Source organism: Amblyraja radiata, chromosome 11 (assembly GCF_010909765.2).
Source record: "Amblyraja radiata isolate CabotCenter1 chromosome 11, sAmbRad1.1.pri, whole genome shotgun sequence".
Lineage (NCBI taxonomy): Eukaryota > Metazoa > Chordata > Chondrichthyes > Rajiformes > Rajidae > Amblyraja > Amblyraja radiata.
In genome coordinates this window covers 7,239,975-7,264,435 of record NC_045966.1, presented here as the reverse complement: position 1 = coordinate 7,264,435, position 24,461 = coordinate 7,239,975, and the positions used below count along the sequence as shown (strand labels likewise).

Here is a 24,461-nt window from a genome sequence, read left to right as displayed (position 1 = left end):
ACATTTAAAAAACAACTCTCGTTGACCAAAGTGCTTGGGAATGGCCATGGGAATGGTATCAAGCTCAAATCTAATGGTACCAAGTTCACCGCAGATAGACACAAAATGCTGGAGTAACTCAGCGGGTCAAACAACATCTCTGGAGAGAAGGAAAAGGCAACGTTGCAGATCGAGACCCTTCTTCAGTTTTTGAATCACAACCTGAAACGTCACCTATACCTTTCAGTTTTTAGTTTAGTTTATAGATCCAGCGTGGAAACAGGGGTACAAAGCTAATTAACCTACTATCCTGTTTGTCTTTGGAGTGTGGGAAGAAACTGAAGATCTCGGAGAAAACCCAAGCAGGTCACGGGGAGAACGTTCAAACTCCGTACAGACAGCACCCGTGGTCAGGATCGAACCCGCGTGCCTGGCGCTGTAAGGCAGCAACTCTACCGCTGTGCCATCGTGCCACCTTTTGTTCCTTTCTCCAGAGATGCTGCCTGACCCGCTGAGTTACTCCAACATTTTGTGTCTATCTTCAGTATCAAGTTCACTATACAACGGGAACATGGGTATGAGATGAAGGGAAGGCACTAGCTCGTGATTTGGAAGAGGAGGGACGAAGATGAAATTTGGGATGAGCAGGAAGGAACTGCAGATGCTGGTTTAAACCGAAGATAGACACAAAATGCTGGAGTCACTCAGCGGGACAGGAGAGAAGGAATGGGTGACGCTTCGGGTCGAGTCTGATGAGAATTGGGATGTATAATCATGGAAAATGTAGGGTTTAGTTTTGGATGGTCAGAGGATGAATAATACTTGCAATGGACATAAAGCTAGGAATCAAGAACGACAGGGTCCACATTGTATCTCCAAACTCATCTTCAACGCTACTCCATGTACTTGAGTACTTATGTCTATTGGCGATAAGCAAAGGAAGAAATCCATGGAAAAAGGTTGAGACAAGGCAGAGAGGAGCAATCTGCAGACGTAGAAGGAAGTCTTTCGGATGAAGACCTGTGCCTGAATCTGGAGGTTTGCGTTTACACACTTCGGGCAAAAGGTATAGAAGTGTGCAAATGCACACCTCCAAATTCAGCGACAGTTAGTTCCCAGCAGTTATCAGGTAACTGAATCATCCTATCACAAGCATAGAGCAGTCCTGAATTACTATCTGCCTCATTGGTGACCCTCAGACTACCTTTCATTGGACTTTACTAGCTTAAACGTACCTCGGTGCACGGGACAACAGGGCTGCCAACTCTCTCGCATTGAGCGTGAGAATCAACCATTTCGCCAAATTCTCACGCTGATCACAAATTTCTCACGCTCTGTTGTGAGAAATTCTGTGATAAACGAAAATTTCAAAACTCATATCAACTGCATGGACTGCGGGTGTTGGAGAGCCGGGGCTGAGGGAGGGATGGAAGCAGAAGCAGTGGCGGGGACAGATGCAGATGGGGAACCGGGGCTGGCGAGTGTTTGCCGGGCTGGCGAGTGTTTGCCGGGACTGGCTAGTGTTTGCCGGGCTGGCGAGTCGCACGCTGCAGCTCCGGCCATGGAGCAGCCTCAGTGCAAGAGTCCCGGGCCATTGGAGGCGTCGGAAGCATTGCGCTGCTGCCTTGAGAGTGTCTGTGCCGAATTCGATCAGGTGACCGGCATGGATCAGGCTGCGGCTCGGTGCATCCTGGAGGACAACCAGTGGCTGCTGGAAGTAAGTACCAAGCACTGGGTAGAAACGGTGGAAGATAGTGGCCTTCAAATGGGGGTGGTTGGAGAAAGCATCCTGCTTGACTGCTAGATTTTCACTTACTGTAACTGCAGGAAAAATGTTCCCGATGTTGTGGGAGGTCAGAACCAGTGGTCACAGTTTAAGAATAAAGGGTAGGCCAGTTAGGACTGAGATGAGGACAAACTTTCTTCATACAGAGACAGAAACAGCTCATTGCATTTTCATTTCATTTCCATTTTCACTGCAGTTTCAAGCACAGGGCAGGCCAAACAGCTCATTGCATTTTCATTTCATTTCCATTTCAACTGCAGTTTCATGCACAGGGCAGGTCAAACAGCTCATTACATTTTCATTTCATTTCCATTTCCACTGCAGTTTCAAGCACAGGGCAGGCCAAACAGCTCATTGAATTTTCATTTCATTTCCATTTTCATTGCAGTTTCAAGCACACTGCAGGCCAAACAACTCATTTCATTTTAAATAAGGGCTAACAAATCATTTATGCAAGTTCATTGCAGACTTACAGTTCAGTTGATTCACAGCTTAGAATCACAGTTAAGGCCTCTCCCTCGCAATCTTCCAGAGTGACTGACTCACGTCCAGGCTTCCGAGATTTTATAGTCTTGCCACCCCCCCCCTCCCGGAAGTGGCGTTATCTTCATCATGGTGATTGACAGGCGAGGACCAATCAGTTGATCTCAAGATTTTTTAAACACTCATAACTTTTTTATTTTTCATTAATCGGAAAAATCCTCAGGGCTGCCTCAGCGGAGGAGGACTGGGTAATATGGCCAAATATCATAGCGATATAGGGTAGTGTTTTTTCTAAAATCAATGTACAGCACAGACAGGAAGTGGTCAAGATGAGACTTTTAGTTATATAGATATGCTTAAATATATAGTTACTGGACTTTACATTTCGGAAAAGTCCCAGCTGAGATGAAGACAGCAAAATACTGAAAATATTGGGGGTGAAAATGACTTCAGGACAGTTTGTTAGGAAAATGAAGGAAATGGTCACATAATACTTATACAGTTGAGTGAGTATAATTTTATGGATGAGAAATTGTGTTCAACCAATTGATGACTTCTTTGACAAAGTAACTAACATGTTAGATAACAAGGAAGCCAATGGATGTTGCAAATTTTGCTATACAGAATTTGGTCTGTGAATTGCCCCATAAAAGATTACCGCATTAGATAAGCACCTGTGGATTGAACGTAATAGGGTAAGTCCGGGGGATCAGATATGGGGCTTTACGTGTGGGCCAGATATATTGTCAGTGCAGAGGGGCTAGGAGCAAGGCCAAGTGTGCATCCAGAGTCAAGGTCTGGAATAGTACTAGGTGTGCAGTCAAAGCTGGGACAATGGGAGTGTTCAGCACTGGGAACCTAAGCAGGTAAGCAGCTATGATCAGGGTAGAATAGGGGGCCAGGTATAAGGCTGGACTCAGGGTCAGGAAAGAGAGAAGGTATGCAACTGGAGTCAGGGTCAGGAGTAATACCAGGTGTGCAGTGAGACCCAGGTTGGTCAACATGGGCCAAGTGCTTGATATAATCTGATTTCCATACATGAAAAAACTAAGATCATTCATGTGTTGCACCTGTTGATCAGAGCCTGGGTCTACTGTGGAATGTAATTAGGAATGTAATTTAGCCTAACCTTATTCATAGCTAATCCAATTTAAAACATAAATATTGCATTCAAGTTTAATTCAAAAGACTCGCTACAGTATGCACCAGATTGCACAATTTCGCTGAAAAATGCAAAAGCTCCGTACCAAAGGGGAGGGGGACACCCCCCTCCCACACCCTCTCCTCCAACACCCTCCACCTCCCCTCCCCCCACCCCTCGGTCGCTACGCTCCCTCAGGCTTGGTCTCTTGCAATTTCTCACTCCCAACTCTCACCCAATGTTGGCAGCCCTGGGACAATAAACTAAACTGTACTTTGTGGTTGGGTACTCAGTCTCAGAAGTGGGATGGTGGCTGCATGGAATTAAATGCAATGTGTTGTCCACATGTGTATCAGTGATTGAACTAATACATACCCAGTCCTATGTAGAACTGAATCCACTGATGTTGCATTTTGTGTCGATGTCTGAAACAAAAAAAAATACCAAGTTAAAGCCATCACTGATTCTTGACATGCTTTGTTCTGTTAAAGAGCATTTTTCAATATAATATTTTAAATTAACTTAAGAAAGGATCGAGGGGAATTGCTGCTCTCAAAAAGGCAGCCGGCATCATCAGAGACCCACACCGCCCTGGCCGCACTCTCATTTCACCCCTGACATTGGGAAGAAGGTACATGAGCCTGACAACTGCAACGTCCAGGTTCAGGAGCAGCTTCCTCCCTACAACCATCAGGCTATTAAACATTACACACTCCAAATAGGCTCTAAACTACATAGATGGGGGGATTATTTTTTACTTTGCATTACTATGGCTTATTTATTCGTCTGTTTATGTTTGTGTGTGCATGTGTGTGTGTATATATACACACATATACACACACATATATATTTAATACACACATAAATACATACACACATATAAATATCACACACACACATATACATATCACACACACACACACACACACACACACACACACACACACCTATCACACACACACACACACACCTATCACACACACACACACACACATATATAAAACAACTTTTGTTTGTTATGGGTTTTACAGGGTACTGTGTTTACATATATGTTGTGCTGCTGCAAGTAAGAACGTACTGTAATTGGTCGGTTTTGGACATATGACAATAAAATCCCTCTTGACTTGACTCGACTCATATCCTGTACCGTCATTGTGGGCCGAAGGGCCTGTTCCAGTGCTACACTGTTCTAAGTTCTATGTTCCAAAAATGAAAGGTTTGGATCAAGTCCCGTCCCTGAAAATACTGGCTTCAGCCTTTACATTGCCTATTGAACGGGTATGATCTGATTTAGCAAATCCCATCGATATTGTTCCTCAATGCTGGCCAGTTTGAGAGAAGAAAGGATTAAGTCATCCTTGAATATTTTTCTCCATTCCAGTCGAGCATGACTCACTTCAGCTCATCACTGGGAAGTGTGTTTGTTTGGATATACGTGTTAGATAGAGTTGGTGCCAGGGTGTGCTATAATCTTCCCATGTTTGAATCATCTGCTCATACCAAGTCTCTGAGCTTCAACCTATGGAACAGGCAAGGCAATGGAGAGGTGCCAGTGTCTGTGGAATTATATTCCAGTGTGATTCATTTCCGTCTGGAGGCTGTGCAGGAAAACTGACATTAGTACAGCCAATTAGTGAGTTTATAATGCAATCCATCATCGGGTAGTGCCGTACGATGGCAGCCTCGCTAACAATCTGTATCGTCCTGTTCTTCTTTTGTTGTTTTTAGTTTATTGTTAAATGTATATCTTAGTGTATCTTTAGTTTTGTATTAAGTGATGGGTGGGTGGGGGGGGGGACCTTTTTTAATCTATTTTCTTGACGGAGATGCGACTTTTTCTGTATCGTATCCCCGACCCACTGCGCCCTAACATGCTGGCGGTCCCTTGCTGGGGATCGACTTCGGGAGCTCCAACCGCAGGTGCCTGCGAACTTAATATCGTGGGACTCGCGGTCCTTTGGTTAGGGACCGACTTCAGGAGCTCCAAGCCCCAGGAGCTTCGACCGCCCCGATCGCGGGAGCTTCGACTGCCCCGATGTGGATGGTTCGACTGCCCCGACTGAGGGAGAGAAGGAGGGAAGAAGATCAGACGTTATTGGCTTCCATCACAGTGCGATGTGGTGGATGTTTATGTTGATTTTTATGTAGTTATGTGTGTCTTGCTGCTTTTTGATATGACTATGACAAATCAAATTACTTTGTATGTTCTTACATACTTGGCTAATAAATACTTTGTACCTGTACCTTGTATCTTAACCTAACAGCAGGGTGGTGCAGCGGTAGAGTTGCTGCCTTACAGCGCCAGAGACCCGGGTTCAATCCTGACTATGGGTACTGTCTGTACATCTGCATAACTAAAAGTCTCATCTTGACCACTTCCTGCCAACGATGTATATTGATTTTAGAAAAAACGCTGCCATATATTGCTATGATTTTTGGCCATCTTACTCACAGTCCTGAGTGACTGAGCTGCCAGCCTACCAGGTCTGAGTGACTGAGCTGCCAGCCTACCAGGTCTGAGTGACTGAACTGCCAGCCCACCAGGCCTGAGTGACTGAACTGCCAGCCCACCAGGCCTGAGTGACTGAACTGCCAGCCCACCAGGCCTGAGTGACTGAGCTGCCAGCCTAAGAATCCATTTGGCCCACAATGTCCATACTAGCCCTCTCAAAACCAGTCGCTTCGGCCCACATCACCCAAACTAGCACTCCAGAAAGCCCCCCCCCCCCCCCCCCCCCCCCCCCCCCACTAGCCACCAATATTGGAATTGGTGGAGAGGTGGAATATTGCGTTGGGTGAACATGTGACACAACGGGTCCCACTTGGTCTAGTTCTCCCTATATTTTGCCAGGTGCTCCAAGGACTTGCAGGTTTGTAGGTTAATTGGCTTTGGTTGACAATTGTAAATTGTCCCTAGTGTATGTAGGATAGTGCTGGTGTGCAGGGGTCGCTGGTCGGCTCGGACTCGGTGGGCCGAAGAGCCTGTTTCCGCACTGTATCTCTAAACTAAACTAATTTTGTTGATCACAACGCTGATTTATCATATTTGGTATTATAAGTTGATGGAAATGGAGACTGATGAGTCTGAAGAAGGGTCTCGACCCATAAAGTCACCTATTACTTCTATTCAGAGATGCTGCCTGTCCCGCTGAGTTACTCCAGCATTTTGTGTCTACCTTCAGCACTACAGCAAACCCTGGCATAAACTCTGTACGCCTGAGAACAGCAGGAGGCAAAATGCTTTGCGTAAATATACTGACTTTGCTTGCAAACACAGACGGGGCAGGGAGAGTGTGCACCAGGCACTGTGACCCAAAGATCTTATAGCTGTGACCGAGTCTGACTGCGAACCGGATCCTGGGTACATTTTTGCATATTAGGAGTGGCAAGTCTCCAAAAGCAGGCAAGCACTAGGGCCTGCTAAAGTAACTGCAGGAGTAGAGGCAATGCTGAAAGTGTGGACAATCCACATTCCTATTTCACGATCCATTACCACTGGGTTTTATCAGGTCGGGGGGCAGCACAGTGGCTCAGCGGTAGAGTTGCTGCCTTGCAGCGCTTACAGCCCCGGTGACCCGGGTTCGATCCCGGCGACGGGTGCTTATCTGTACGTTCACCCCGTGACACGCGTGGGTTTTCTCCGAGATCTTCGGTTTCCTCCCACACTCCAAAGACGTACAGGTTTGTATGTTAATTGGCTTGGTATAAGTGTAAAAATTGTCCCAAGTGTGGGACAGTGTCAATGTGCGGGGATCGCTGGCTGGTGTGCACTCCGTGGGCCCAACGGCCTGTTTCTACGCTGTATTGCTAAACTAACCTAAACTGATTTTGTTGATCACAATGTTGAATTATCATATTTGGTATAAATTGATGGAAATGGAGATTGATGAGTCTGAAGGAGGGTCTCAACCCGAAACGTCACCCATTCCTGGAAGGGCCTTTTTCCGCGCTGTATCTCTAAACTAAACTAAACAACTAATTGACCACCGTGGAAGCAGAGTTTAATCATTTGTTTTGTCTGAAGAAGTCCCTTATTTAAACCTAAGGACCAAGCAAAGCAATGGATAGCTGCCAGTATCTTTGGAGATACTGATTCATCTCCTTCTGGAGAGAATGCAGGTAGACTGACATTAGTACAGGCGATTAGTGAGTTTATAATACAATCCAGCACTTAACTTAATAGCCTAGTTTAGAGATGCAGCATGAAAAGGGGCCCTTCGGCCCATCGTGTCCATTTTCTCCAGGGATACTGCCTGCCCCACTGAGTTACTCCAGCACTGTGTGTCCACCTCACTAACACACCTTTATGGTGTGGAACTTATATATATGTACCAGAGTGGTGGTAATTCATATCTTTTCTATAGGCACTTGCACACCTGACTCTGGAGAGCTCCGATCAAGTTTGTTAAACTAACAAACTAGATTTTCCTAAATAGCCCAATATATAAACTGGCCATTCTCTCCAGAGATGCTGCCTGACCCGTTGAGTTACTCCAGCATTTAGTGTCTATCTTCAAGAGACAAGAGTGTTTTATTGTCATATGTCCCAAAAGGGAACAATGAAATTAATTTCTTACAGCAGCACAACAGTGAGATGGTGGTGAATGTGTGGAATTCTTTGCCACCGAAGGCTGTGGAGGCCAAGTCAATGGATATTTTTGAAGGCAGAGATAGATCCTTGATTAGTACGGGTGTCAGGGATTATGGGGAGGGGACAGGGGAATGGGGTTAGGAGGTGATTGAATGGCGGAGTAGACTTGATGGCCCGAGTAGCCTAATTCTGCTCCTATGAACATGAACACGAACAGACGTGTAAACATAAACAAGCACCTGCAGTTCCCTTTTGAACAACAAGCACCTGCAGTTCCTTTTTATAGCAAGTATTTCTGTGTGGTCTCATTTACTCAGGTATCTCCACCCTTCCTCTCAGAGGTACCACAAGGCACCAGAAGATGGTGCTTTCTGCATTCCAAGTTCAGATACAAGCTTTCAAGAGTTCGGCAAGGACTCAGCATGCCTATGCAATTGAATGTTTCTATATTTTGAGATCTATTAACACCGGCTTGACCCAGGTAGAATTGACACACCGTACTTGCAAAGCTTAATCAATTGTTTTGTTTTGATACATATTTTTAAATGATGCATTAATAAGTGATAAGTATTTTGGTGTTATCTCACTAGACTAAACTAAACTAAACCTAAAACTAAACTAAACTGAAGTAAACGAAACTTCTTGAAACATAGAAACATAGAAAATAGGTGCAGGAGTAGGCCATTCGGCCCTTCGAGCCTGTACCGCCATTCAATATAATCATGGCTGATCATCCAACTCAGTATCCTGTACCTGCCTTCTCTCCATACCCCCTGATCCCTTTAGCCACAAGGGCCACATCGAACTCCCTCTTAAATATAGCCAATGAACTGGCCTCAACTACCTTCTGTGGCAGAGAATTCCAGATTCACCACTCTGTGTGAAAAATGTTTTTCTCATCTCGGTCCTAAAAGATTTCCCCCTTATCCTTAAACTGTGACCCCTTGTTCTGGACTTCCCCAACATCGGGAACAATCTTCCTGCATCTAGTCTGTCCAACCCCTTAAGAATTTTGTAAGTTTCTATAAGATCCCCCCTCAATCCTCTAAATTCTAGCGAGTACAAGCCGAGTCTATCCAGTCTTTCTTCATATGAAAGTCCTGACATCCCTGGAATCAGTCTGGTGAACCTTCTCTGTACTCCCTCTATGGCAAGAATGTCTTTCGAGGTCCTTGAGGGATTTTATTTCTGTGTATCAGTTTTATTCCGTGAAGCCTCTGCTTCACAGCAGGTGAGTGCTTGCGCTCACTACTGTTGGAACACTTACTTGGCAACTATGATGTGAAACAGATGACTTTCCACCCTCATAAACACGCACATTCCCTGCTTCAGCGTGACCGCTGCAGGTATCGATGTTTCCCATGTGAAGCGCCCAGTCATTCCTGAGTAAAAAACATTCAAATACAATTATTGGCAATTACTTGGTTTGCATTATTTTATTCCAACTCCTAAATGCACTTTGCACAATTGTAATTCAGATACACTTTAGAACAGACAGCATCTTAGTGAGCTCAGTGTGGCTTTATAGAATCATAGACCAGTACAGCACAGATACAGGCCCTTCGGCCCAACATGTCCATGCCGACCATGTTTGAATATTGGGCTCGTCCCATTTGCCTGCATTTGATCCATAGTCCTCGAAAGCCTTCCTCAGTTTAGGTTTGTTATCGTCATGGTAACTAAAGTATATTAAAAAAAATATTTTGCATGCTGTCCAAACAGATGAGATAATACTATATGTAAATACACTCAAGCCAAACTCAAGTACAATAGAGAGAGCAAAGGGGAAGATACAGAGTGCAGAATATAGTTCTCAGCATTGTAGTGTATCAGTTCTGTAGACTAAGTCCAATGTCCACAATGGGGTAGAGGTGAATCGAACAGTACCCCAGTTTCTCGAACGACTGCATTGAAACACAATAGCAGAGAGGAAGAAGCTATTCCTCCTTCGACATATCTATCGAAATGTCTTTTAAAAGTCATAATTGTATCAGCTTCCACTTTTTTATTTCCAAAAGTAAACTTTATTCAGAATAAAAAATATATACAAAACAAGAACACAAACTCTTCTGACATTCTCATTGTTTATCCATTCATTAATGTCATATTCAGTAGTGTTCGCAACTATCTTTAAACCAAGTACCCTTGCCACTCTTGTGCCCCCCTAGGGTGACACCTCTTCCCTTGTCTGAGGGGTGTCCGCATCAAACTCTGTCCCTCAATGTCCAGCAGTGGAAGGACCCAAGATTGTTCAAGTTCAAGTTCAAGTGAGTTTATTGTCATGTGTCCCTGATAGGACAATGAAATTCTTGCTTTGCTTCAGCACACAGAACATAGTAGGCATTTACTACAAAACAGATCAGTGTGTCCATATACCACAATATAAATATATACACACATGAATACATAAACTGATAAAGTGCAAATAACAGATAATGGGTTATTAATAATCAGAGTTTTGTCCGAGCCAGGTTTAATAGCCTGATGGCTGAGGGGAAATAGCTATTCCTGAACCTGGTTGTTGCAGTGGTCCCTCTGGAGCAGAGTTGTCTAACACTATTCTGTCTAAGAGAAGACACAAAGTGCTGGAGTAACTCAGTGGGTCAGGCAGCACCTCAGGAGAACATGGGTAGGCGACTTTTCAGGTTGGGACCCTTCTTCATACTGATCATACTGAGACCCTCGGACTATCCTTGACCGGACGTTGCTGGCTTTACCTTGCACTAAATGTTATTCCCTTACCACTTATCTATACACTGTAAATGGTTCGATTGTAATCATGTATTGTCTTTCCACTGAATGGTTAACACGCAACAAAAGCTTTTCACTATACACGTGACAATAAACTAAACTCAACTCAGTCTGAAGAAGGGTCCCGACCTGAAACATCACCTATCCATGTTCTCCAGAGATACTGCCTGTCCAGCTGAGTTACTCCAGCACTTTGTGTCTTCTTTTGTAAACCAGCGTTGGCAGTTCCTTGCTCCTACTGTGTCCAACTCAGCTATTGTAGAAAATCCCCACTAAAACCTCTGTGCATTTGCCATGGTACGCCTCTGGTGATTTGAAATGAAGAAACGTCAGCATATCCAAGCAAACACTGTTTTGCTGCCGTGTTCAGCAGTGCAGAAAAGGTCATGATCTTCCCCACCCATGACCGTTTACTCTTCCAAAAGCTGGCCAAGCCAGTTCTTCGCAGAACACAGCAGGCACAACAATCAGAATTATGCTCTGCATGTGGACCCGCATCTGCAGAATGACACACTTTCCTGTAAGTAGAGGCTTGCCGCTACATCAAACTGTAAAAGGGGAAATGAGTCATAGAAACATAGAGCATAGAAACAGAGAAAAATAGGTGCAGGAGTAGGCCATTCGGCCCCTCAAGCCAGCACCGCATTCAATATGATCATGGCTGTATGAAGAAGGGTTTCGGCCCGAAACGTTGCCTATTTCCTTCGCTCCATAGATGCTGCCTCACCCGCTGAGTTTCTCCAGCATTTTTGTCTACATCCAAAATCAGTACCCCGTTCCTGCTTTTTCACCACATACTTCCCTTGTCACCCTGCTCTTATGGTTCCTATTCTAATGCTGATACATTTATATACGAAAAAAAGTTTCGTAAACAATGAACATCAGCACGCCAGGTGCGAACATTTGGGAGAAACGCTGAACCCAGAAGAGCAAACTTAAAACTGGGGTCAATTGACGTTTTTTCTTAGATAGACACACAGTGCTGGAGTAACTCAGCGGGTCAGGCAGCTTCCCGGGAGAATAAGGATGGGTGATGTTTCGGGTTGGGACCCTCCTTCATACTCAAAGACAGGTGACATTTCAGGTCAGGACCTTTCTCAAAGAGTCTGAAGAAGGGACCTGACCCAAAAACATCACCCAGACCCTTTCTTCCAGAGTTGCTGCCTCACCCACTGAGTTACTCCAGCACTTTGAGTCTACCTCACCAACACACCATTATAATGGAGAACTTTGATATATGTACAAGAGTTTCTTTTCTATAGGGACTTACACACCAGGCTCTGGCGAGCTCAGACCTAGGCGGTTAAACTAATAGACTAGGTTTTCCTAAATAGCCCAAGCAGTTTCTAACATGAAAATTCCCTTATCCAATTAATGATTCAATGTAAGGATGTATGAAACTTACTTTTCTGGATTGGCTGTAGTCGAAAAATGTGGATGAAGTTCTTTTGCTGTCAGCGAACTAGACAATATTTCCATGGAGCTTGTATGCTGACGATCGCTGGAAGGGGCGTAGTTTTGGCAATTCCAACCCGTACTATCAAGAGAGTTGGCTGATAAGGGATTGGAACCATTTTGGTCTCTTTGGGCATCTGAAGATTTAGGCTGTAGACACTGCGACTGAGTGTTACAGTTTTGCATTTCATCATCAGAATTGCGCTGTGGGTCTGACAGAAATGGCATTTTGATTGTACACTTGTCCTTGGTTGTTGAATTGTAGGGAAATGGTTCTGTTAACCTTGATGTAAGAACTACGGCAGAGCTGGGAAAGGACTGTTTAGTTGCGTTAGGTTCCAGCCTGGCCTCGGTATTAGAAGACCATCCATCATCATCTACAAAACAGAAAAAGTAATTGAATAAACTGACTCTGTAGTTTCATCTGTCGTTCGGGACGACAGATGGCACAATGGGCTAAGTGTTCGGCTGGCAACCGGGAGGTAGCCGGTTCGAATCCTGCTTGGAGTGCATACTGTCGTTGTGTCCTTGGGCAAGACACTTCACCCACCTTTGCCTGTGTGTGAATGTGTGTGAGTGATTGGTGGTGGTCGGAGGGGCCGTAGGCGCAGATTGGCAGCCACGCTTCCGTCAGTCTGCCCCAGGGCAGCTGTGGCTACAGAAGTAGCTTACCACCACTGAGTGTGACTGAGGACTGAATGAATAATGCGATGTAAAGCGCCTTGAGTATTAGAAAGGCGCTATATAAATCCCATCCATTATTATTATTATTATTATTATCATCCCACGGGTCAAAAATGGAAAATGCAAACAATTATCAAATAAATTATTTCTCAGAACAAAAAAGACTGCTTACCCCTCCCCCCACGGCAACACTGTTCATAATAGAATGGTCACACAGTGGCGCAGCTGATAGAGCTGCTGCCTCACAGCGCTAGAGCTGCTGCCTCATAGCGCCCGAGATGCGGGTTCGATCCTGACCTCAAGTGCTGTCTATGTGGAGTTAAACTGCTTGCTGATCTGCCATATATACATCTGGACTGTTACCAACTTGAGTTACATTGTTGGGAAACCCAAATTGTCCTCATTTTTAATTGTTTCACAGCCAACGATAATTTGCAAGATTTGAACTAAGGCTGAGTTTAAAGTAAGCTATTATTCGTAGGTAATCAATATGTGTATGTCAATCAATTTAGGGGTGTCACAGTGGTGCAGCTGGTAGAGCTGCTGCCTCGCAGCGCCAGAGACCTGGGTTCAATCGTGACCTCCGTTGCTGTCTGTGTGGAGTTTGCATGTTCTCACTGTGATCACGTGGGTTTCCTCCAGGTGCTCCGGTTTCCCCACACATCCCAAAGAAGTGCGGATGGAATTATCAACCACTAGATGGTATAGCTTGAAGGTGAGAGGGGCAAAGGTTAAAGGAGATATGGGGGGCAAGTGTTTTCAAATAGAGGGTGAGTGCCTGGAATGCGCTGCCAGGGGTGGTGGTGGAAACAGACACTATAGTGGCATTTAAGAGACTTTCATATGGGCACATGCATGTGCAGAGAATGCAGAAATATGGATTATGTGCAAGCAGAAATTCATAAATCTGCAATTCATAAATTAATAAGTTATAGGGGCAGAATTAGGCCATTCAGCCCATCAAATCTACTCCTATTTAATCATGGCTGAACTATCTTTCCATCTCAACCTCATTCTCCTGCCTTCTCCCCATAACCCCTGACACCCGTACTAATCAAGAACCAAAGGTAGACAAAAGTGCAGGAGAAACTCTGCGGGTGCAGCAGCATCTATGGAGCGAAGGAAATAGGCAACGTTTCGGGCCGAAACCCTTCTTCAGACTGGCCCGAAACGTTGCCTATTTCCTTCGCTCCATAGATGCTGCTGCACCCGCTGAGTTTCTCCAGCATTTATGTCTACCTTCGATTTTCCAGCATCTGCAGTTCCTTCTTAAACACTAATCAAGAACCAGTTGGTCTTGGTATTTTGTACCAGACAAGATGGGCTGAAGGGCCTGTTCCTGTACTGCATTGTTCTATGCTCTAATGTCGCCAGTCAACAGAGTATGTGGTAACAAAATAACATCTTTGCGAGCAATAAGCTCACTTTGTCCTCCAGAATGTTTTTAGAATGATTCTGACGGAAAACAACTACAAAATTGTATAGAACATACAGGGTTAATTAGGAAATAACTGATCCGAGACAGGACTTCAGTTGATGGATGAGCTCAGGTGAATTCACGGGCACAATCTCAGTAACAGACAGGGAACTGTAGGATGGCACGGTGGCGCATGGTAGAGTTACTGCCTTACAGCGCCAGAGACCCGGGTTCGATCTTTACTACCGGTTCTGTCTGCAGGGAGTTTGCACGTTCTCCCCGTGACCTGCATAGGTTTTCTCCGGGTGCACCGGTTTCCTCCCACACTCCAAAGGCGTACATGTTTGTAAGTTAATTGGCTTGGTATGAATGTAAATTGTCCCTCGTGTGTATAGGATAGTGCTAGTGTGCGGGGATCGCTGGTCAGTGCGGACTCGGTGGGCCGAAGGGCCTGTTTCCACCCTGTCTCTCTAAACTAAACTCCAAACAAGGAGTGTTTTTGATTAAATCCCGCTTGGAGTGCATACTGTCGTTGTGTCCTTGGGCAAGACACTTCACCCACCTTTTGCCTGTGTGTGAATGTGTGTGAGTGATTGGTGGTGGTCGGAGGGGCCGTAGGCGCAGATTAGCAGCCACGCTTCCATCAGTCTGCCCCAGGGCAGCTGTGGCTACAGAAATAGCTCACCACCACCGAGTGTGACTGAGGAGTGAATGAATAATGCGATGTAAAGCGCCTTGAGTATTCTAGAAAGGCGCTATATAAATCCCATCCATTATTATTATTATTATTATTATTATTATTATTATTATTATTATTATTATTATTATTATTATTATTATTATTATTATTATTATTATTATTATTAAAGTTTTTAGCCTTTACTCAAATGCTGATGGCTAAAGTGAACCAGCGAGCTGGGAAATGCTCCAGATGATCTTTGAGCACGAGGTCTTCAATCAACACCTACAGTAGTTGTTCCAGACATCATGTCTGCATTACCTCCATGAATAGACTTGGTGAGTTCCATGTCTTTCTTGCAGCATTGGATATACAGTACTTAACAATTACATCTTTCAAAACAAGCACGAGTTGAAAACTGTGTAGGAAGGAACTGCAGATGCTGGTTTAAACTGAAGATAGGCACCAAAATGCTGGAGTAACTCAGCGGGTCAGACAGCATCTCCGGAGAGAAGGAATATGTGATGTTTCGAGTCGAGACCCTTCTTCAGACTGAGAGTCAGGGGAAAGAGAAAGAGATATAGACCACGACATAGAGAGATATAGCACGAATGCATGAAAGATATGTAAAAGAGTAATGATGATAAAGCAGACAGGCCATTGTTAGCTGTGGCCTTGGTGAAAACGAGTTGCAATGAGGCTCAACAAGATGACTTTGAAGCTATGACTCTGAAGAAGAGTTTCGGCCCGAAACGTCGCCTATTTCCTTCGCTCCATAGATGCTGCTGCACCCGCTGAGTTTCTCCAGCATTTTTGAGTACCTTTGATCTTCCAGCATCTGCAGTTCCTGCTTGAAGACTTTGAAGCTAGTAGTGGGTTTGAAGTTGGGTGGGGGAGGGTCGGAGAGAGAGGGTTGCAAGGGTTACTAGACGTTCAATGAAAACTGTTCCTTTTTACCCTAACAATTAGTTTACTGATCAAGTGGAAAATTGCAGCTATCTTTCTTGTGCTCATAATTTTTCAACAACACAGTGAAGGTATTTCCTCGTCACATACATAGTTTCTGGCTTTGCATGGCTTTGCTAAGATGTAATTGGAGCCACCAGACAGGGAAAATAACACACAGGAACTGTGTTTATGAGCGGCTCGAACTGAAGAATGGATCCATTACAAATGCTCAGCCTGTGTTCAGATATAGCAAGAATGGAGATTTATGGGCCTGCACCACTTAGGCGACTGCAGGAGACTATGCATTCGCCACATGGTCGCCACATGTTCGCAGGTGGTTGCCGGGGAGTCGCCTTCATGGTTTTCACACCTGGAGTATTGCGTACAGTTTTGGTCTCCAAATCTGAGGAAGGACATTATTGCCATAGAGGGAGTGCAGAGAAGGTTTGTGCCAGAGAAGGTTTGTGCCATAGAGGGAAGTGCAGAGAGGAAATGTGTCAGCCTCAATAACAATCAGCACGGGAGCACCTCAAGGCTGCGTGCTCAGCCCCCTGCTGTACTCACTCTATACCCATGACTGCGTAGCGAACCACAGTGCGAACTCCATCATCAAGTTCGCTGACGACACCACTATTGTGGGGCGTATCACTGATGGGGATGAGTCAGAGTACAGAAGAGAGATCGAGCAACTGTCCATATGGTGCCAGCGCAATAACCTGGCCCTCAACACCAGCAAAACCAAGGAACTGATTGTGGACTTTGGAAGGAGTAGGAGGGGGACCCACAGCCCCATTTATATCAACGGGTCGATGGTTGAAAGGGTCAAGAGCTTCAAATTCCTGGGCGTGCACATCTCTGAAGATCTTTCCTGGTCCGAGAACACTAATGCAATCATCAAAAAAGCACATCAGCGCCTCTACTTCCTGAGAAGATTACGGAGAGTCGGATTGTCAAGGAAGACTCTCTCTAACTTCTACAGGTGCACAGTCGAGAGCATGCTGACTGGTTGCATCGTGGCTTGGTTTGGCAATTTGAGCGCCCTGGAAAGGAAAAGACTACAAAAAGTAGTAAACACTGCCCAGTCCATCATCGGCTCTGACCTTCCTTCCATCGAGGGGATCTATCGCAGTCGCTGCCTCAAAAAGGCTGGCAGTATCATGAAAGACCCACACCATCCTGGCCACACACTCATCTCCCTGCTACCTTCAGGTAGAAGGTACAGGAGCCTGAAGACTGCAACAACCAGGTTCAGGAATAGTTACTTCCCCTCAGCCATCAGGCTATTAAACCTGGCTCGGACAAAACTCTGATTATTACCAACCACTTTCTGTTATTTGCACTATCAGTTTATTTATTCATGTGTGTATATATTTATATCATGGTATATGGACACATTTATCTGTTTTGTAGTAAATGCCTACTATTTTCTGTGTGCTTAAGCAAAGCAAGAATTTCATTGTCCTATACAGGGACACATGACAATAAACTAACTTGAACTTGAACTTGAAGGTTCACCAGACTGATTCCTGGGATGTCAGGACTTTCATATGAAGAAAGGCTGGATAGACTCGACTTATACTCGTTAGAATTTAGGAGATTGAGGAGGGATCTTATAGAAACGTACAAAATTCTTAAGGGGTTGGACAGGCTAGATGCAGGAAGATTGTTCCTGATGTTGGGGAAGTCCAGGACAAGGGGTCACAGCTTAAGGATAAGGGGGAAATCCTTTAAGACCGAGATGAGAAAAACATTTTTCACACAGAGAGTGGTGAATCTCTGGAACTCTCTGCCACAGAGGGTACTTGAGGCCAGTTCATTGGCTATATTTAAGAGGGAGTTAGATGTGGCCCTTGTGGCTAAAGGGATCAGGGGGAATGGAGAGAAGGCAGGTACAGGATACTGAGTTGGATGATCAGCCATGATCATATTGAATGGCGGTGCAGGCTCAAAGGGCCGAATGGCCTACTCCTGCACCTATTTTCTATGTATCTATCTATGTATCTATGGTTGTGAGGATTTCCCGCATTCTGGGAACTAGTCGCGGCCTCATTAGTGTCGCCAAGAATTTTTCAACATGTTGAAAAATTAGTGGAGACTGGAATGAAGATGCCATGGAGAGTAGCGAGAATTCTCGTACCGTGGGTGGGTCGCCAGGAGGTCCTAGTGGGTCGCCAGGAGGACAAAGGTTCACGTAGGTTGTAGCCGGTGCTGACCAGTGAATGTCATTGGCTCATTGGGAAAAAAAAACACGTAAGCATGAGTTTTCAGAACCAAGGATAACCGACCGGTAATGTTAAATGTCCGCCGAGCTTCACAGCCATGTATCTCTGGCTTCTTAAAAGTCGTCTCCACTCCTTCTCCCCACTCTCTCTCCCCTCCCCCCTTAAAGGAGGGACACTGTGCTTTTTGGCCGTCTTAACTACAGCGCCAACCTTCCTGTTCATCGTGGTGTGAGTCTGTATCACATTGGCTTTGCACCGTGTGAATTTCACTCAGACAGCGCTCCCCCCGCTTGCCCTGTCCCCCGCCTGCATAACGGGCTGGTGAAGGAAGCGATGTGTGTGTGTGTGTGTGTGTGTGTGTGTGTGAAAGTCGACCGGCAGTCGCCTGAAAAATCGCCTAAGTGGGACAGGCCCTTTAGCTGTCCACGTACATAAGCAATTAAGATTCAGTTCAAATGCCTCACAGCACCAGAGACCCAAGTTCGATCCTGACCTCGGCTGCTGTCAGTGTGGAATTTGCACGTTCTCCCTGTGTCTGCATGGGTTAATTGGCCTCTGCAAGTCGCCCCTAGTGTGCAGGGAGTGGATGAGCAAATGGGATAGCATAGAACTAGTGTGAACGGGTGAGCAATGGTCGGCATGGACTTGGTGGGCCGAAGGGCCTGTTGCATCTCTGAACTAAACTCAAAAGGGTCAGGTACAGAAAATAATACAAAGGCAAACTGAACACGAGCCTTTTAGTTTGAGGTAGAAAAATATCACACCACACATAGTCTTGATTCCATTTCAGCAGGAGTCCTGTGCAATACACTCGGGCAATACTACACTTTTGGAAAGACATCTTATGATAGAAAAACTGCATGGAAAATGTACAACCTTGGATGCTATTTGATGGCATTTGAAAGGTTAAGGTTGTAAGGAGTACATTTCGAGGAGAATCTTTCAGGTGTACAGGTTGAATGGACAATGTTTAGTATTTCAAAGTCGTCTTTTCAGGATTGAAGATGTAGGAACAGTAGATGCTGGAATTTGAGCAAATTAAGAACACCTTTTTCCTCCATTCACACATTTCCCATCCCCTAATCCCGCATTTCACCAATATTCCTCCCTCGGGATATTACTCATCTCCTTAACCTAACACCCTCTTATCTTCTTTGTCACTTACTCCATCAATCTGCCAATCCAACTTCGCTAACATGTTTCCACCTATCACTTGCCAGGCTTTGGCCCACCTCCATCTCCCTTCATTGGTTTTCCACGCCCTACAACAATCAGTCTGAAGAAGGGTCCCATCCCGAAACGTCGTCTGTCCATTCCCTCCGCAGATGCTGCCTGACCTGCTGAATTGCTCCAGCACTTTGTAGGATTTTTTAGGAATTAAGTTAAGAATCAGATCTATATGCAATGGGTGAAAGAAGTCCTAAACGTGCTTCTGCAAATGGCAATTGATGGTAAGTATGTTACTAATTTCAAATGTCAGACATAGAAACATAGAAAATAGGTGCAGGAGTAGTCCATTCGGCCCTTCGAGCCTGCACCACCATTCAATATGATCATGGCTGATCATCCAACTCAGTATCCTGTACCTGCCTTCTCTCCATACCCCCTGATCCCTTTAGCCACAAGGGCCACATCTAACTCCCTCTTAAATATAGCCAATGAACTGGCCTCAACTACCTTCTGTGGCAGAGAGTTCCAGAGACTCACCACTCTCTCTGTGTGAAAAATGTTCAATGTTCTTCCATGGAGGAAGAAGACACAGTCGACCTGGATACAAATCAATCAAATGGCAGAAAGGTTCATCAGTCAGAGTATTGAATCTAGAAGATAGACACAAAATGCTGCAGTAACTCAGCGGGACAGGCAGCATCTTTGTTGAGAAGGAATGGGTGACGTTTCGGGTCGAGACCCTTCTTCAGACTGGTTAGGGATAAGGGAAACGAGAGACATAGACGATGATGTAGAGAGATAAAGAACAATGAATAAAAGATATGTAACGATGATAAAGGAATCTAGAAGTTGGGAGGTGGCGTTGCAGTTTTATACGATGTTGGTGAGGCCACATTGAGAGTATGGTGTTCAGTTTCTTGGGCACTTTGTTATAGGGAAGATGTTATCGAGCTGGAAAGGGTGCAGAGAAGATTTACGAGGATGTTGCAAGATTCGAGGGCCTGAGTGAGAGCAGAGAGAGGTTCAGCGGGCTGGGATTCTAATCTTGCAGCGCAGGACGATGAGGGTGATCCAATAGAGGTGTATAAAACCATGAGGAGAATAGATGCACAGAGTCTCTTGCCCAGAGTAAGTGAATCGAGAACCAGAGGACATGGGTTTAAGGTGAGGGGGGGGGGGATTTAATAGGAACCAGAGGGGTATCTTTTTTACACAAAGGCTGGTGAGTGTATGGAACAAACTGCCCGAGGAGGTAGTTGAGGCAGGTACTATCACAATGTTTAAGATCCATTTAGACAGGTACATGGATAGGATAGGCTTAGAGGAATATGGGCCAAACACAGGCAGGTGGGGCCAGTGTAGATGGGACATGTTGGGAACTTCTTTACTCAGAGAGTGGTGGCTGTGTGGAATGAGCTTCCAGTGAAGGTGGTGGAGTCAGGTTCGTTTTTATCATTTAAAAATAAATTGGATAGTTATATGGACGGGAAAGGAATGGAGGGTTATGGTCTGAGCGCAGGTATATGGGACTAGGGGAGAATACGTGTTCGGCACGGACTAGAAGGGTCGAGATGGCCTGTTTCCGTGCTGTAATTGTTATATGGTTATATGGTTATATGTTGATCGGTGTAGGCAAATTGGACCCAAGGGCCTGTTTCCGTGCTGTATAACTCTATGACTCTAAGAGTGAAATTGCCGACCATTACTCCAGTGGTCTCATATTGTTGGGTTGGGCCGGAGAGAAAGTCCAAGAAAAAGAAAACGATTGCAGTACGTGAGGGTAGATTTGGAGTTTGAATGAGTATTTCAGTTTAGAGATACAGCGCGGAAATAGGCCCTTCTGCCCACTGCGTGCACACCGACTAGTGATCCCCGCACACAAGCACTATCCATTGGGGTGGGAGATTGCAACCTTCTCGTGGTCCGCCCTGTTTCGACAAATGCAATCAACCTGGTGTGCACAATCAAATAAGATCAAATAGTACAAGTTGTCCTACAACTCTAGGCTGTGCACGCCATATGCAAGAAGAAGAAGCACTATCCTACACACTGGGGACAAAAACCCACGCTGGTCACAGGGAGAACGTACAAACTCCGTACAGACAGCACCCATAGTCGGGATAGAACCTGGGCCTGTGGCGCTGTGTGGCAGCAACTCTACCGCTGCGCCACCGTGCCGTAGGGGGTAGAATGATCAGCTCCTGTTGGTCGACAAACGAGCTGTAGCCGAGTGATGTTTAGATTCTGAAGGATTACTTTTTGAATTGAGTTCAGCAACGGAAAGTATGACTGCACATTCCGACTGAGCACGAAAACAACGTTTTGTTCTTTTATATCATCTTTCAGCCGCTTTAATACACGCAGTATTGTAGGCCTACATTAATACCCCTATTAAATTTTAAAGCTTTTTTCAATTTTTAAAATGTTCCAATAAAATAGCAAAGAATTATTATCCTGAAAGAGTGATTTATTCAATAAGATGCATGGGAGGACAGGTGTCCAGTGAAAGGCTATAAACATTCCTTTATTACCATTCAAACTGTTATGTTTTACGCACGAGACCTTTCCCAAATCTAGAATTTATATGGAGACACAAGGAACTGCATATGCTGGTTTACACAAAGTGCTGGAGTAACTCTTGTACTCGCTAGAATTTAGAAGATTGAAGGGGGATCTTATAGAAACTTACAAAATTCTTAAGGGGTTGGACAGGCTAGATGCAGGAAGATTGTTCCCGATGTTGGGGAAGTCCAGAACAAGGGGTCACAGTTTAAGGATAAGGGGGAAATCATTTAGGACCGAGATGAGAAAAACATTTTTCACACAGAGAGTGGTGAATCTCTGGAATTCTCTGCCACAGGAGGTAGTTGAGGCCAGTTCATTGGCTATATTTAAGAGGGAGTTAGATGTGGCCCTTGTGGCTAAAGGGATCAGGGGGTATGGAGAGAAGGCAGGTACGGGATACTGTGTCGATGATCAGCCATGATCATATTGAATGGCGGTGCAGGCTCGAAGGGCCGAATGGCCTACTCCTGCACCTATTTTCTATGTTTCTATGTAACTCAGCAGGTCAGTCAGCATCTCTGGATAACATGATTAGGTTACGTTTCATGTCGGGGCCCTTATTTAGTTTAGTATAGAGATACAGCACAGAAACAGGCCCTTTGGCCCACCGAGTCCGGGCCGACCAGCGATCCCCGCACAGTAACACTATCCTACACACACTAGGGCACTAAACAAATCTCTGAACATTAATAGACCATTATCTGTTTATTTGCACTTTATCTGCTTATTAATTGATGTGTGTATATATTTATATAATGGTATATAGACACACTGATATGTTCTGTATTCATGCCTACTATATTCTGCTGTGCTGAAGCAAAGCAAGAATTTCATTGTCCTATCTGGGACACATGACAATAAACTCTCTTGTCTTGTCTTGTAGGGCCAATTTGCATTTATAGCAAGCCAATTAACCTACAAACCTGCACGTCTTTGGAGTGTGAGAGCAAACCGAAGATCTTAGAAAAACCCATGCGGTCACGGGGAGAACGTATAAACTCCGTACAGACAGCACCCGCATTCGGGATCAAACCTGGATCTGTGGCGCTGTAAGGCAGCAACTCTACCGCTGCACCACCACGCCGCCCTATATATGGATTATAGATTACTTTTATACTAAATGTAAAGAGAATAAAATGATATTTACCTGCCTTTTGTATGGTGTGATCATCTTTAAACATTGATATGTACCAGGCCTTTGGCATAACTTCAGATGGAACCTGTAATGAATTGTGAACATATATCAGTGTCTATCCAGCACAGACACAAACAGGTAACAAACGATATATAAAATAAATCATTTGTGTTCCATTGACATGTGAGATTATCACACAGTCTTAATTTAGTTTAGTTTATTGCTACATGATCATACGTCCATATATTCATGTGATAGAAACAAAGTGGAATCAAGGGGTATGGGGAGAAGGAAGGAATGGGGTACTGTTTGTGGATAATCAGCCATGATCACTTTGAATGGCTGTGCTGGCTCGAAAGGTTCTATGTATATATGAACCATTGAAGACTACCAGGTTGGGAGATGGTGGGAGAAGGGAATACAGGAGTTACTTGAAATTATAGAAATCAACGTTGCTACTGTTGGGTTGTAAGATGTCCATGCAATTCTCAATGATATCAAAATCTTTGTGGGGAGATCACTAAACAGTTTTTTATCTTTTAATCAATCATAAAATATTCTTTAAACTTGCCAAAAATATGCCCGGCTGAATCAAAGAATGCTACAGCACAGAAAGAGGCCATTGACAATGAGCCCTCTCTGCCCATCTCACTGGCCTGCTGGAAACTTTCTTGAGTCTAAAGGAACTGCCATTGCTGGTTTATACCGAAGATGGACACAAAGTGCTGGTGTAACTCGGCGGGTCAGGCAGCATCTCTGGAGAAAAAGGATGGGTGACATTTTGGGTTGGGACCCTTCTTCAGACACAAGACCCTCTTCAGGGCTCCGACCTGAAAGATCACCCGCCCTTTTTCTCCAGAGATGCGGCCTGACCCGTTGAGTTACTCCATCCCTTGGAGTCTATCTTCATAAGCTTTCTTGATATTTGTGTCACTACCTTAGCAGTTAAACTATGAATGGGTGTTTGTATATCTGCAGTCTGTGGGAGTATTATATTATTTTTGCATGTTATATTAATGTAATCTGAACTGTGCATCTATTATGGCCCATAATACTTAGTCTGTAGACCTTCCCCACTGATAAATGCCATGCTTTTTTTTAAATAAAAGAGGCTTAGATAAATGTGCATTCATCGGTGAAACATATCTGCAGAAAACCACATGGAGTCTATTCCAACCAAACCGACCGTATTAACTGTACGAGACTTCTAAAAAGAGAAAATTATTCCCAAGAGGTCTGACTGCTGGTGCTATAAAAATCCAATGATTCAATACAACAGTGTTTTATTTTGATCACATCACATTGATCGAGACGCGGCCTGCAGCGGTGGAGGACACCATGACTACACGTGGCCAAGCTGACCCTGCAACGCCTCCAGGACAATAGGCCGTCACGGTCAGATCAGGGATCCCTGCACTTACGATAACTGGGGCTCGGAAATGGCGACAAACTAGT

General features: G+C 44.8%; 1 protein-coding gene across 2 annotated transcripts in view; it reads right to left on the bottom strand.

The window, feature by feature from the left end:
- LOC116978244 overlaps positions 1-24,461 on the bottom strand; it is an 88,278-nt gene that overhangs the window by 38,743 nt on the left and 25,074 nt on the right. Inside the window, exons 6-9 of one of the 2 annotated variants that reach the window (XM_033029243.1) lie at positions 23,019-23,091; positions 12,137-12,563; positions 9,248-9,362; positions 3,765-3,814 (exon numbers count right to left, since the gene is read on the bottom strand). In XM_033029243.1, coding sequence (XP_032885134.1) covers positions 3,765-3,814; positions 9,248-9,362; positions 12,137-12,563; positions 23,019-23,091 — 665 coding nt within the window. Of the gene's footprint in view, positions 1-3,764; positions 3,821-9,247; positions 9,363-12,136; positions 12,564-23,018; positions 23,092-24,461 lie in introns of both variants that reach the window. The other variant, XM_033029242.1, reaches the window with a different exon arrangement.